This window comes from Eutrigla gurnardus (assembly GCF_963514095.1).
Source record: "Eutrigla gurnardus genome assembly, chromosome: 24".
Taxonomy (NCBI): domain Eukaryota; kingdom Metazoa; phylum Chordata; class Actinopteri; order Perciformes; family Triglidae; genus Eutrigla; species Eutrigla gurnardus.
Genome location: NC_139935.1, coordinates 794802 through 810204, shown reverse-complemented (window position 1 = coordinate 810204; position 15403 = coordinate 794802). Strand labels below are relative to the sequence as shown.

Genomic DNA, 15403 nt, shown 5'->3' with positions numbered 1-15403 from the left:
GCGAATAGATATTATTTAATATACAATTTACTGTAAGTAAAATATTGATTGACTTAAGTTGTTATAAAGGGAACATAGGTCATCCTAATAAACTAATAATCACCATTTTCACAATTTAACTGCCAAATTGAAGGCATTGAAGTAATAAATTGATCGTCAGTGGAAAAAGGAAGACAACATGGGCATTCACAATCTAAAAACACATTTATTTACATCACGTGGATCACTTCAGCTGATAAAAACCATGAGCCGAGAGTCACAGCGCTGATCAGGGATCAGTTTTGTCTCTCCAGGGTTTCTGAAGGTTGCTACAATACTTTTCAAAGGGAATAGTCTTTTCACTAGTCCTCCCTTGTCCCTTCACTGGGAGGTCAAAGGTCAGAGGTCAGGGTGAGAACCCCTGGAGATGGTTTAAAAACCCACTTCTCACTCAAGAACACCTAGTGGGATGCTTTTTTTTTTTTTCCAGTTTCTTGTCCTATTTTCACATCTTTTTGTCAGCAACATTAAACGCACAGTCACGTGTATCAGGAGCAAAGAAACGACACACTTTCAGCATTTTAGAGACTTTTTTTTTTTCCTGACTACAAAAAAACAAAAAAAGTGATCAGATTCATCACTTTCTTCCAGGCTTGAAAACCAGAAACCCTGTGAGCATCATTACCGTTAAGAGGTCGTGTTGGCAGATCCTGGATCAGCGCTGCAACTCGAGAGCCTTGAGAAATGTGGGGTCAAAAAACGCTTGTAGTGTTTTGGTTGTTTTTTGTTTTTTTTGTACGAATTTCTAGCCTGGCATCCAGACTCGTCCTGCTGCCAAGACAGTCTTGGAGGCGAGGTCATTGGAGTTCAATGTTTCCTCTAAAATTCTTACCAACAGAGGGGGAAGGAGGATTGAGATGCTGGAATGAAATACCTGCAGTGGGAGATTGCATTAATCACATATGGAGTATTGCAACTGACCTTTAAGAGCTTTGGGGATTCTTCACATTGCAACTGTCAGGGGACCCGAGGAGGCTCCTTGAGGACTCCTCTTGGCTGAACGCTCGTGTTTCGTTTTTCTGCCAAGGAGCCATAAGTGCTTTCCTGGATGCCTTACAAAGTACTCCAATGAGCCTCAAGCTTTTAGCTTACACAAAGCTCAACTTAAAGTTATTTTTCGCATTATGAAGGACATTTTTTTTTTTTATGCTGCCGAGGCAAAAACACAAGAAATGAATGTAGAGGAAACACTGAAGTTCAACACGCACTTATAAAGATTCAGCTCAGAGTATATAGTTGATACAGGTATTTATGTTCTCATGTCTGTACAGATCCTAGACTGCTTAAAATAGTGGGTGGGGGGGTATTGGGGCAACAAGACACGAATGTTTCACTGGTAGTTAATATGCACAGCAATGTGAGGTGCTGAGCTAGAGGGAGTCGAGATGGAGAACCGTGAAGCCAGCACGCTGAGGAAACCCCATTCATACACCTTTAAATTAGAATAAAGTCGGGAGCTGAGGGGAAGCAGAGGTTTGATTGGTCACCTTAACGAGGCGTTTGATTTGTCCACATGTGGATGCAGGTTCAGACTGAAAATAAAACATGTAGGTGAGATTTAAGGACGTACTTTAACCAAAAATAATGCACAAAATGTGTGCATATTTACCGGGAGGCGTATGAATGGATCTCCGAGTGCGTCGGTTTGACCGGTTTCCATGGCGACGGGGCACAATCACACGAAACCAGCCAAAAACCCAAAAGCCCTCTAAAAGTTACACAGGGCCGGGGCTCATTCCACCAAATACACACAACACTGGAATCCAGGAGTCTGAAGAACATTCATTCTCGGTCGTTTTGTCCATAGACTGAATAGAAAGAAGCATGTTACAGTTTATATATTTTCTTTTTGAATCAATGAAAGTATTTCCTGAATTACAGCTGAACATCCCTCCCTCCCCTCCCGCCCCTAACAACCATAAAACGGGCCAACTCTGAACAACTTTATTCCGAGTTGCACCTGAGTTCTGATCCCCGAAACCTCAGGCCTGTAAATTAAAAAATAAATACAACATATCAATATGCAAGGATTAAAAAAACAAAAAACCCAATAAAAGGTGTGTGTGTGTGTGTGTGTGTGTGTGTGTGTGTGTGTGTGTGTGTGTGTGTGTGTGTGTGTGTGTGTGTGTGTGTGTGTGTGTGTGTGTGTGTGTTGAAAGTCACTCCTGCAGCTGATCCTACAGAAGTGTAGGGTAATTTGCGGCACTGGTTGCATATAACTTGCTAGAACTTAGAAAAGCATAGTACTGAATCCCTGAATGGTGTTTGTTGGTTTGGGACGGTTTCTCAGGCGCAGGTTTAAACTGATTAACACTGAAGATGTTCCACCGTCTGCCTACAGTACTGGGATGTGAGCAACACACTGGCACGTTTTTCTTTTGTGTTGGTGCTGAAAGGTTTGTCGACTCGAGCCGCCACTTTGGCATTTGGAGGACGTTTTAAAAAAAAACACTTGGCTGCTGAAATACTGAGTAAAAAAAGAAAAAGGGTAATACTGTTTTTTCCGTTACGTTCGTCACCATATAGATCTTAATTCTGCTATTATTCAGTCTTGTACAGAAATGGATAATCATAATAAAGCCTCTCAAACTTTTTTGGGGGAAATAAAACAGGAGGTTATTACTTTATCTCTCCTCTCCTGGAGGAACCCTGGTTATGATTTTGGTTTTATTTGCCACACTTCCTGCCCCAAACAAATCCCTGTGAGTGAGGTAGAGCTTTACTGAAGGGCTGACACAACGGCTGCTGTTTTGAACAGCGGTGAAGAAAAAATAAAACAGCAACAGCAAAAGGAAGCAATATTGAAAAATAGATCATACTTCTGCTACGGTAAGTAAATAACAAGATGGCTTTAACTTCCTTCAGGTTTTGCTGTGTGTGTTTTCTTGCAATAGTCTTTTATTCTGCACTGAGATAACATCTCAAACCTGCCCCTCGCTTCTAAACTTTTACTTTTTAATTCTCATAGTTGGGTTCCTTGGGAAAGTGTTAAATGTCTGGCCCTGTAAAGATGTGATTTAGAAAAGTACAGCATGAATACCAGAGGAGTTGGTGTACATTCAAGCCCTCTGAATGTTTATCTCAATTAAAGACTTCTTTAATTGAGATAAACATTTTTTATCAGGAATAAATTCAATTTCTTTACTTATTTCCTAGAGCACTACAGTTCGGCTTTAAAAAGTACAAAGAAAACATAATTTTGCCCTGAATGTGAAAAGGTTAGATTTATAATGTTTCAGTATTTTCCAAAATGCACCACATGCTTCTTAAACCGCCTCTTGAGAAACCGTCCCAAAGCTTGAGGAGAGACTGCAGGTCTGCCGGCACCAGTGTTCGATGCCCCTCAGAAAAAAATGAAGACTTAAAAAAAAGTCATTGTCGGCATCACGACAACAACAAATACATCCGTTTTGCCTGACATCTACAAGAGACCTATGGACACGTAGAAATGGCACCAGGATGAAGAAGAGGAAGCTTCCTCGTCTCAGCTCGTCTGACTGCGGTGAGTCCTTCAGATGGGATTTCAACACTGTTCGCTTGAGCTCATGAGTGGCAGTTGATTGTTTTATGAATCATAATACTCTAGCCGTCCAGAACAACCAACAACTAGGGGACAATCGATTCTTAGGTGCAGCAGAAAGGGGACGATTCTGAATCGATTCACAAATATCTAAAAATCGATTTTCTAAATGTTAATTTAATGATTTAATTGAGAATTAAGAATTGTTTACGGAACGCAAAAGGCGGAACCCGGAAATGCAGCGCCCGGACAGTCTATGGCGTTGCACAAAACAAGACACACGGCATCCGCTGCATTTACAGCGATAATGTGTCATCCTTCATGGCCGAAATAAACACTAGTACCGCTGTGTTCGCGCTGCGGAGGTCCCGGACGCACCGGGGAACTGAACGGCGTCCTGTCTGAGTTTCTACCGTTCCCCGGAGGGGGATCGGTGAATCTCATAGAGCTGCATTCACTCAACCAATCAATACACGACGTTGTGATTTAATATACGGTAAAAAAAGGTATGCCGAAGTAACGACCGTCAGGAGAAAGTCAGGAGACATGGTTTGTTGAGTCTGTCCGTTACGATGATACGCAAATAAATGTAAAAATGCTTGTTTTGGCGTTCGGTGACAAAGAGTACACAAAAGTAGGAAGTGACTAGCAAACTCAGATTTCATTATTATTTTTAAAATCGTGCTTGGAAATGTACACAAAATATAGATAATCGAATAGAATCGAATCGTGAGGTGCCAAGAGACTCCCACCCTACCTCCAACAGCTGTTGTCTTGGTTACCAAGACAACAGCTGTCGGACTATACACCAGCATGAGGATGGGCAAGAGCCCGGCCAGAAATCGTACAATTTCCCTGTCTGGGATTCGTGTTTTTGAGAGCTCAACCGCTACGAGAAGAGATGAGAGCGAGAGGAAGCGTGAGAGTCGGCGATAGAGGAGATGCTCCAGTCCAAGATGGGTGAGGAGGATGAGGCGGGAAGGGGATGTGAGGAGGTGGCGAGTAGCAAAGATTCCTGAGGTGTATCAAAAGAGAGCAGAAACTCTTGATAGTAATAAAAAAAAAAACAGATGTGTGCAATCAAATCAAAAGCAAGCTGGCTCAGCTAAATACAGGTTTGGTTCCAGATCAGAGCTGGGTACCCCTGCATGCCTCTCCTAAAAATAAATCTGCCTGTTTTCTCTAGATAGAATGAGACCACGCAGGACTGATCTCACAGCATGAAAAGCAACAAGGTGAATATGCTCCGAGAGTTTGACAACACCAAACATCAGAAGGGATCAGTAGTTGGTACCCAGCGCTAATCCAGAGAGATATAAATACATACAGCATATATCCACATCTCACAGCCAGAATTAGGCTCGTCAGCGAGAGATGTTATTACTCCGTTGACAGTTGACACGGCAAACCAACAAAAATAAATGTAAAAATCACTTTAAACGACAACTTCATCAAGAAAAAGTTATTATTCAGTCAAAAATCTAAACGTGAGATCCTGAAAGGGGGAGGAGAAAAAAAGGGGGAGAAACACGTGACGTTTACGGTGTGTATGGCCATGTACATGGAGGCTTTGCTGACTACATTACCCATGAGCGCCACGCGGCCGACGGCCGGTTGTTAAGCCAAGATTGTGGAGAGTGTGAGCTATGACTGTGAACAGGGAGAGGGACTCGTTTAAACTGTGTCCATCTGAACTGAGGTATACCTGGTTGAAGGAGGTTTATGGTTTTATCGTCGTAATGCTTGAGAATGGACCCCCCCTCCCCCTGACCCCTTTAGAATTAGCATGATTACCAAGATGTCTGGGTCCATAATACACTATGTACAGCAGCATTACACTATAAACATTCAGAAGCCGTTGCTTATTGGCAGAACGATAGTCGTTTCTTCAGAAAAACGCACACGAGAAAACAGCAAATGAACGAGAGCCAGGAGCTCGTCTTTTTTCTTTTTTTGTTTTACACTAAAATGCACCGAGAGTTCTGTGAAATTTCGCTGCCAGATCTTCTCTCTCCATAGAAAAACTGAGCAGAACAGGTCGCCCTCCTGTGTGTGTGTGTGTGTGTGTACAAAAACAATACATGAGAAAAGTGTTTGCTGAGTGCCGTCGTCCCAGCGCCTCAGCACTGTCACTCACGTTGTCGTAAATATCCTGAACCGTTTGCTCGGGGTGGAGAGTTTCAAACGTTAAAACGTTAAGAATCCTCAGGCACGCATATCAAAATGAGGTGGAGATCAACTGATGTGGTGAGGTTGGGCGCAGGGTGTTTCCTGAACGCGAGTAGCGGCCCGCACTTAAAAGGAGAGAGAAAAAAAAAGAGAGAAAAACTGAAAAAATGGAAAAAAAGAACAAAAAAAACCCACTCCAGCCAACCAACCAGGGTCGGCTGCTCATCCATCTCGCGTTGATCCGTGTTTCTGCTGGCGGATCGATCGCCCGATCACAAGCTGGACTCCTTGGGCTGGAGGTCCACGTTGGTCACCATGGTGACGACGGTGACGATCTCCTCGGGGCCGATGACGGGAGCCTGGCGCTGCATTTGGCCGATGCGCTCCTCCACGCAGCCGGCGGACAGGCGGGCCTCGGCCTCGTGGTCCCAGCAGTCCTCGATGGTTTCACAAAGCATCGCCAGACCCTGAGGGGGGGGGGGGGGGGGGGGGGAGAAGGTCAACATTACCACCTGTCAGAGCGTCACTCAGATCAAAAGTGACAAATATTAATATAAAATATGGTTATTATTTGTCTCAAAATCCAACAGAGGTGCAGATGTGGACTATGTTTTGTAGATTACAGCACACTGCCCCCTAGTGGCCATCTCTTCTCGGTGCTCACCGCGTGTTTCTGCCAGCAGTCTCGCAGGACGGGCCTCAGTTTCTTATGAACGACGACCTCCTGCATGTCCTCCAGAGACGGATGCTGACCCACCTCCTCCTCAAACGGGAGCATGTACTCGTCCACCGGGCCTGTCCGCACACAAGGGGACACACTTTCATTCAATCTGGAAGTTCATACGGCACAACGAGGGCACAAACCACGACGGGCTGGAGTCTCACCGTCAGCGGCGGTGCACCGCGCCGCCAGCTCCCAGAGGACGAGGCCCAAGGCATACATGTCGATACGCAGGAAGGAGTCTCGCTGGAAGTTGATGGCGCCCTCCAGGACTTCGGGAGCCATGTAGCGCCGCGTCCCCACCTAAGGGTGCAAACAGAACGGTTCAGGAGGATTAAAAAGTCAAACACGAAGAGCAGCGAGGAAGTGATGACAGATGATGAACGATGATGCTCGTCATCGAGGGGGTGTTGTTGCTTCGCTGGCCGATGCATCAAACTGTGTGTCACACAGGAGTCAGTAGGCTGGTGCCTCACATCATCCTGATATGTATGTTATCAGTTTATTCTATTCTATCCTATTGGCCTACACTGCCACCTGCTGGCAGTGTGAGGTATTTTCACAAACACTGCCACGTTAAAGTGGCACCAGAAAGGGCAGAAATCATGGTGAAGATCATATTTGAATCTTCAACTGGAAACCGTACCTGTCCGTGTGTGTCTCCGGCCGATTTTCCCGCTTCGAACTGCAGGGCCAGGCCAAAGTCGGCTATGCAGGCGGTCAGGTTCGTCTTCAACAGCACATTCTTACTCTTAATGTCCCTGAGAGATGAAGAGAAACCGGGATATACGTTGAGGCAAACAGATCGGGGAGTGTACAAGGTTTTGGTAGATGATATTATAGATATCTCCACAGCATACCTGTGGGCGATGGAGGGCTTGTGTCCGTCCTTGTGTCCCGGGATGTCTTCATGGAGGTAGGCGAGGCCGCGGGCCGTCGTCTGAGTGATGTGGCAGAGCTCGTTCCACGACACCACGTTCGCCTTCAGGAAATCCGTCATGGAGCCCTGGGCAGACAGGAAGAGAAATGTATGTATTACATGCATTACGTATTTATTTTCCTACTCAACACATCTAGAAATGCAGGTGAAGTTGAGAAAGTGATTTGAACCCATTTCCTGAGCTTCATATTCCGAAGAGGGGTGATAAATGAAATTTACAACCCACTGAGTGTCCTCTTAAAACCACAGTGAAGTCCTTTGGCCACATCTGTCACAGAGCCAATGTTTCTGTGAATAATGGAGCGCTGATAAATGCTGCTCATGCATCTACTCGTTGTTGGCGTTTGTTCTTTAATCTGTATCTATCAAGGGAAGCTATGCGAAGCGAGCAGGCTCCTTATCAGCCACAGACATATATTCATATTTCCACATCGTTTTCAGTACTATTTTACTTGCAGAGATAAAAACAATCCAAAAAAAAGGAACCTTTAAAAGCATGGAAGCTGAGTATATTTAGATACTGATCACAGAATGCATTTATATTCAATATCGTCGGAAAGAAAAACAGAAATGCAATTGGAGATTTGTCGGAGAGGAAGATTTCAACACAGACGTTCGAGCTGCATGGGTTTCTTTCCTTATCCTTTATACATCCTCTGTTCTTACATAATGTATGTCAATATGTGACAAGGTCACTTCTGGCAAGGCCAAAGACAGGTGTAGCTGCATGAGTGGCCACTAGAGGGCAGGCAGCTCCAACAGATGTAGATGCTAAAAAATCTGATCAATCTGATCACTTCAGTTGTTCTGCTCTTGAATAAATGCTTGAGTGTTTGTGTTTAAACCTTCAGTATTATCAATGCTGCGTTGATTTCTGTTAAATTCTAACAAAGAAAGATGCCTTGTCTTACAGGTATTAATCAATGTGCATTTTTCCAAGATATGAAAAGATTTAAGTACAGGGAGTTTCAGCGTGGGCCTGCATCCGTTAAAGCAAGCCGCTGCATGCTACGGATACGGCAAACCTCCACGCATGAAGCTGCTTCCATGCAGGCATAAATCAGCTTGTCAAGGAGCCTGAACTCTGCAATCACTGTTCCAGCTGTGTTACACAAGCTACGTTCAGCCCAAACTGGCGTGGCCAACACTTTCACACCTGCTCTCACAGCCTGGCAGGAAGGAAAAGCATTTTTATGAGTTAAAGTTGAAGTAATGCATCGTCCAAAAGAAACTTCTGATTTCAGAAATAAATCAAAGTGCATGCTTGACATGTATAACTTTTCATAGAACTCCTTTAAAACCAATTTCTTCAAGTTATTTCTACTTGAAGGGCTTCTGCACACTTGAGGAGCTGCTGCAGGGTTAAGTGGCTGACTAAAGAGTCGTATTGTTGGGTTAAAGCCTTTAATTTTTCAACCTTAATTCACACAGGGAAGGTCTCTTAAGCACTGTGATTTAAATTCTTGGCCCGGCTGAGAAACTCAAGCAAGCGGAGCGTACGAGAATCACTCTCCACTTCCTCGGTAAGGACCCTCGAAACACGGAGGCACTCAAAGCCCCAATGCTACAAAAGACTGGTTGAGAGGGTGAATGGAGCACCATGGGGCTAACAAAGCTCAAATCCACCTTCTCTGGATAATCAAGGCTTTTGAAAGAAAAACCCAGCATGAAGTATATTGTAATTATGGATTAGCTCCTAAGGCACCAAACACAATCAATACAACGCCAGGCTTCGTGCATGTTTTCCCCTTTTGCTGGTGTTTATAACTTTGTTATCCGCCCGTCCTGGGGGCTTTTAGAACTGTGTCCTCCAGAGACACAAAGACCACTGTATGACTGTCTCTACATGGTGTAACAACCTGGTTATTTACTAAGTGAAAACACTCTCCTGTCTCCAGCGGCGTACAAGGCAGCTTTGTGTTTATTTGTTTCTTACGATGTGAGTGTGTCTGAATTTGACAAATAACCTCCTGTTGAGTTGTGTTCTCAGACTTAGTTATCTTTAGCATCGTTGCCACAGCAATACTTTCCCATCTAATGTCAGTGTTTTTGCTTGTAGAAGTAGTTTAAAATCTGATTTTCTACTTGATGTAATCAGCGGATTAGCTTTACTCATGTGACCTTGTTAGGTGAGAAGGAATGCAGATTATGTAAAAGAAAGCCATCAGGCAGCATGCTTTTAAATCCAACACCTATACATTCTTTCCTGCATCGTGTACATTATGACTCAACCAAATCAAAGAGTCAGTGTACCTTTTCGTGGTAGGCGGTGATGAGCCACAGCTCCAGGTCCAGGTTGTTGTTCCTCTTCTCCGCGCCGATGAAGTGGAGGATGTTGTCGTGCTTCATGCCGCTCACGCTGAAGATCTCGTACTCGTTCTGCCAAGACAGCTTGTCCTGGTGAAGAGCAGGGAGACGGTGCACACGTTAGTTCTGTCATCGCGCCACCTGGTCGAAAGGTAACTGTCATTTATAAATCAGCAGTCTTTCCCAGGAAGGGTATTTATGGGGAAATCGTCTCACCTGTTGTGAGATTTCAGAGCGAGAAGCGAGACTTGCTCTGACTAAATATTCAACCGGTGTTCAAACCTGTTGTCCCCATTCGTCACTTAGACATTAAAACATTACCATTAGGATCAAATGTACCTTGTAGATGAAAGGTAAGGTGGTGACAAGTAGAAATGATTAGATATAATAAATCCGCTCATCACTCAACACAGGACTGAAGATAAAGGCCTTCGCCTCGTCTTAATCTTTCATGTCAGGAGGCCTCTTTTACATCCGTCCGTCTTATCATCCACACATCAGGCAGCCTCCAGTGTAATACCTGAATGGGGAAGATCTTAACGGCCACAAAGTCGTTCAGCAGCTGGGCCTTCCACACGCAGCCGAAGCGCCCCCTGGCTTTCAGCTCGATCAGCTGCAGCGGTTTGTGTCCCAAAATGGGGGATGGGGGTGAGGGTCCGGGATCCTGTGGAGAAGAAAATAACAGACAGGGACAGAGGACAGTGTTATTCTTCTTTCTTGTTTTTGGTTGTTGTTGCAGGGCATTGAAATGGCTTTGGCTTACAGTGAAGGTGACCGGCCGTTTGGCTCAGCAACAACGTGCCTGAGGAGCTTAGGCAGCAGAATCATCGTCTTCATCTCGACCGCAGTGCACGACTCTAATTTATAGACTCACTCTGATGTGACGATGCTCCCCTTAACGTTTCCGGTTTCTCTTGCTTCTCTTTGCTTTGCTTGTTTAATGGATCTGCTGTTTGCTTTATTTGATTGTTGAAGCACTTTGGAAAGTCTGGTTAAGGAAGTGCTGCATGTTAAAGTTCAGCTTTGTTATCACGGGGACGCTGTGTTTTTGGCAGCGAGGACATGGCATACTAAGCAGGGGTTGGATTCATTCATTTTAAATTCAATTAAACCCCTCGGGGCCGCTTTTGATTGAGTTTACAGATGCGGGATTGTAACTGGAGAGTTGCCAGCTTGAATCCGACGGAGCCACTGAGGAGGAGTTGGTGGGGGAAAGATCTAAAACCCCGCGACTACCACTGAGCAAGGCACACAAAGATCGGACACACATATGAATGCCGAGCACGTCGATTAAAACGGGGACTACTTTTTTGGGAGCGGTCGGGTCAAACGCTCATGCGTGCGCGTGTGTGTTCATGCTAATCCCATACAAACAAAAGTGAAAGCAAGGACGCCAAGTGTTCCAGATCTAAAGTAGGTTAAACACAGCTGGTGATCGGGATTAAGCTGATCACTTTCACATGTGACTTTACAGGAAGGACGGGGGTGAGCGAGGACAGGGAGAGAGAGGGAGTCACATTTCCAAAGGATAAACGGGAGAGGAGGAAGACTAGCGTATGACTGATGGCCTTTGATGAAACCAAATATGCTACTGTAAAATATCGACTTAACTTCCACGCCTCAGTGAAAAAGAAAAAAGCTTCCCCCTGCAACGCCGCCATGTTCATGTTTTTACTTGAACCGAAGGCTTACAAGGCTGCTTGATAAGCTGGAGCAAGTTTTAAGACCCCGAGGCCCACAGGCTCCGTTCAAGCGGCGTGATAATATATCAAACGCTGCCGTCAATCCCAGCCCTGTTTCTCAAACTTCCAGTAAAAACGCCCCCCCCTTTGGGTTCCAGGGTTTGCTACCGATACAAGCCGCAGATAGAGTTAAACATATACAGTAGGTTATCTTTGCTTGTGTGTGGAAGACGGATACGGTTGCCTGTCCTGACAAGATCAGTGGCAACAGAAGCAAACTGTACCTCATTTAGCAGCATTGATGGGTTTAATTTTCATGCATTTGAACTTTTTACACCTGGTCATGAACTTTGTGGCCTTAAGTTCACACTTAAAGAAGGTACGATTGTTTGTGAGGAGGGCCACACTTGCAGATATTTCTGTCACTGCAACATTTTCTGCATAAATAATGCTGCTTGAATGCTTCTCAATGAGAACGTTAACAGCTGTGAAATTAAATCAACAAGTATCAAATAGACACATATTAGGCACGGACAAATGCAATCGAAGTTTTCAGCTCCGGGGATAATTTTTTTAGTTTTTTTGTTAAATAATCATGCAGTCTTTCACAGATAAGTTTTGTAATATTGATTGTATCCGCTGGCAGAGTGGTGGTAGTCTACTCAATATCTAATACCTGATTTCTAATTGTTTGCTCCTGAATGCTCCCCAGGAGTGGTGAAGTTTCCTCCAGTCTGTTATTGAGTGGTAATGGTAGCAGCTGCTGCTTAACAAGACGTTTAGTCAGAATAAAAGTAAAAACTCTTTTCTTTAGTGGTCGAAGCATGGAGCAGGGTGTTTGTGTCTTTCACTAGCTGCCTGGCAGTGCAAAGGGGGAGGAGATGGTGGGTTGGAGAGGGAACTGCTGTGTTTACTTAAAGCCTTTCCCCTCTAACAGAGAGCTGCAAGGCAGACCTGCTGTCTCTGCACACCGCTTTCACACCCAACGCCAGCCAAATGACGGGGAAAATGACCACGGCCGTGCCGAGGTTGGATTACAGAGCGGCCCGAGTTGGCACCTTGGGGAAAAAACATCTTCAAGAACACATTGTACCAACCAAAAATAATCATCGGTTTATTTCATCACACGTGTCTTCAATGCGGTTTTGTATATATGAGAATATCGGATTGGAAAAGTAGCTTCCAGTTTGGTGAGAGGATTTGATGCAGAGCAGGCTGTAATTACAGACCTTGTGTATGTGTGGACTTGGCAGCCCTCGGTCACTTGGCAGCAGCGTCTGAGCTTAAAGAATAACTGACACTGAATGGACTTTAGATAAACTTGCAGCAGCAGACCTGACAAGGCTGAATCTGGCTTTTTGGGAGTTTGGGTTTGTAGCACGGCACAGTTCTGCACCACGGAACAGGTGAAGGCATGTACAGCAACAGTAAAGTTATGTAGACAAATGCACAGCTATGAGAAACTGTGACCCGACTAAAGAGAATATTTACGTCAAACAGCAATGAACTTAGTCTCATTCTTCTGATCTGGATTTGTCACAAAGACAAGTCGCAGCCTTTGAATGCACGTGAACAAGTCTGTGGATTCAATGTCCTTTGTGATGAAAAGATGTTGTGATGCTGGCGTGGTGAAGAAGGTCATCCTTTCCTGTTCCATCTCAATGCCACTGTGGCACATTGGAAGTCAGCGTGTCTGCACAAATGTCACCAAGACTAATTCCCGAGCGTTCATTGTGTTTGGTGACATATGTCTGTTCATGACATGCATGACAAATGAGAAGAGAAGCCTCTGGCGCGCTCGGCATACCAGTGATGTTCCAGAGTACAATGGGAGTCCTCGTTAAGGCCGGCGATATAAGAGCAAGGCGAATTCCGGCACAGCTACTCTGCTGCTAAGAGATGACTGATTCTGATGAGAACGATGACTGATGGATGTGATGGCGACGGCTTCATCCTCGATACCAGCAGTGCTTCGTGTTACAACGCAAGTCATCACCATGATGACAGCTTCCCGGCATTCCAGATGATCCTGACGACGATGATGCTGATGAGGTGGAAAAAACAACAACAAGTCATTGCAGGACTCTTCTCTTTCTTCGCGTCTCGATGGTTTCTGGAAACTCTCTCGTCTGCCTTCCGGGCTTCGGCCTGACGCGGCGGCCCCGGCCTGCCCGGGACCGGCCGGCCTCCCTCCCCCGGGAGTCACCGGATCCCTGGTCCGATCACAGGGCGCCGCGGCCTCAAAGGGGGCACATTACACTTAGTCAGCAGACCACAGGAAACGGGAAGACAGAATCTGCTGCTTCACGCCGTTCTTCCCAACCCTCAACCATCTCCCATGGCCTCATCGCATTACACCGTCATCTATGACATCAGAACCTTTAGGCCCCGTTTGCTTTCTCCTGCCTTTAGGTGCAGATAAGCATACATAGAATCAAAATGCTAAAATTAGATTTGTCAGACATAATGGGCAGCTATTCTGGATTTAAGCCTCCTAATCTCACATCTTTAGGTCATATCTTGTTGTTGATATGACCTTAAAAATAGCAAACCTGGAAGGCTGAACTGACAACAAGCCAGTGTGTTTTATTCAGCGAGCTCCTCTTTTTTTATGAGAACTTTCTGCAGCCATAGTTCTACTCCAGTTTGATCAAATTTGAGCCAAAGTACATTTGCAATGGCTTATGCTACTCTTGTACTTCAGTAATTTACACCCTCTGACTTGAAAAATGTTCCAGGTAAGTGGCAATTCTCCTACTTATGCAAAATGTGTCTGCACTCCTCCTCCGTCTGCATATAAGATGAAACGCATGCAGCGGTTTGAACACTCTGTTCTGTCTCTCTGCATGGGAGCCATAGGTCTAGCAGACACCATCTGAAAACTGGGTCACATCGGGCACAATGCGTTACATAAACATCACAGGTGGACATTCATAGAAAAGAGGGAGGGAGGGGCTGCATTCGGAGCCGTTCTGGCCTCTTTCCACCATGCACAATACATTTTCAGCAGGAAACACAAAAAAGACATCCATCCATGCAATAAACCCAGGCAGGAAAAAACAAAACAACAGAGATGTGCTACCAGCCGAGTAAACAAGACGCTGTCGAGAACGCAAAGAGAAGAACAAAATGGTGGTCTGGGATTGAGGTGGAGGATTCATACCAAGCTCTGAACCCAAAAAGGAGGAAGAAAACTAATAGTGTTTCAACTGCAATGGAGCTGCTCTTACCTCCACCATAATGTGAAAGGCGTGCTTGTTGAAAAGGAACATAAGAAGAGAATTATTTTCTGTCAGTCAGTGGATGAAATGGAGGCAGATAAAAGGTGCGATGGCGGCTCGTCCCGGATCAACCTTTTGTTCTGCCGACCGGGGCTTGGAAAGCTACAGTTTGGGACATGAAGGCCAGCAGGTCTGTGTTGTTTGTGATCCCACGTTGGATCACAGAAGGTGTTAAAAATAAGGCAATTACGCAAGATGGTATTTATTAGGAACTCAAACGATGCTCTTAAGCAGAACAACAGCCAACGGACTGAACAATGTGCAAAAGGAGTTCACAGTGAAACCATAAAAAGCAAAGTTCAGATAATCAGCACCCTGATGCATGAATGACACTGTAGGAGAAGGGGAATAAAGGACTAACACAGAGCTCAGACTATCATTTTAAACACATAAACCTTTACTTTGAGATGTATACATTTGTTTTTCTACAACGTTTTATTAAAATGAAATATTCTAAAATATGTCAATATAAGACGAATAAAATGTTGGGTGAAGAAAGCAAATTAAAGTCCCTCGCTGAGGAGATTTCAACCCCCAAAAAACCACCCCAGCACAAATGTGCATTAGAGGAACTAAGAGTGAAGCAATCAAGTCAAAATCAGAACCGCTTCAAAACTCTAAATGGTGCCTGAATCATTTGTGAGCAGTCAAAAAGGTTTTGGCAGCGTTTCAGAATATTTGGAGTCCACCGGCCCATTAGGAGTCCCAGACAAACAAGATTCAAGTAGCTCCATAATAACAGAT

At 44.8% G+C, this 15403-nt stretch overlaps 1 protein-coding gene and 1 long non-coding RNA gene across 4 annotated transcripts in view; one reads left to right on the top strand and one right to left on the bottom strand.

Moving 5' to 3' along the window:
• Window positions 1-162: 162 nt before the first annotated feature.
• Window positions 163-2788, top strand: LOC311009899. 2 transcript variants are annotated; one of them, XR_014596709.1, is made up of 2 exons: window positions 163-2122; window positions 2199-2788. It is a non-coding gene; the product is annotated as an uncharacterized lncRNA (long non-coding RNA). The 2 variants fall into 2 exon arrangements; XR_014596710.1 differs by having other exon boundaries at window positions 163-2128.
• LOC311009898 (activin receptor type-2A-like) overlaps window positions 2483-15403 on the bottom strand; it is a 35826-nt gene continuing 22905 nt past the window's right edge. The window contains exons 5-12 of one of the 2 annotated variants that reach the window (XM_084004328.1): window positions 14609-14632; window positions 10217-10360; window positions 9643-9786; window positions 7310-7455; window positions 7096-7210; window positions 6614-6752; window positions 6393-6523; window positions 2483-6195 (exon numbers count right to left, since the gene is read on the bottom strand). In XM_084004328.1, the coding sequence (XP_083860454.1) occupies window positions 6001-6195; window positions 6393-6523; window positions 6614-6752; window positions 7096-7210; window positions 7310-7455; window positions 9643-9786; window positions 10217-10360; window positions 14609-14632 (1038 nt within the window). In that variant the 3' untranslated portion in view covers window positions 2483-6000. The remainder of the gene's footprint in view (window positions 6196-6392; window positions 6524-6613; window positions 6753-7095; window positions 7211-7309; window positions 7456-9642; window positions 9787-10216; window positions 10361-14608; window positions 14633-15403) is intronic. The other variant, XM_084004329.1, reaches the window with a different exon arrangement.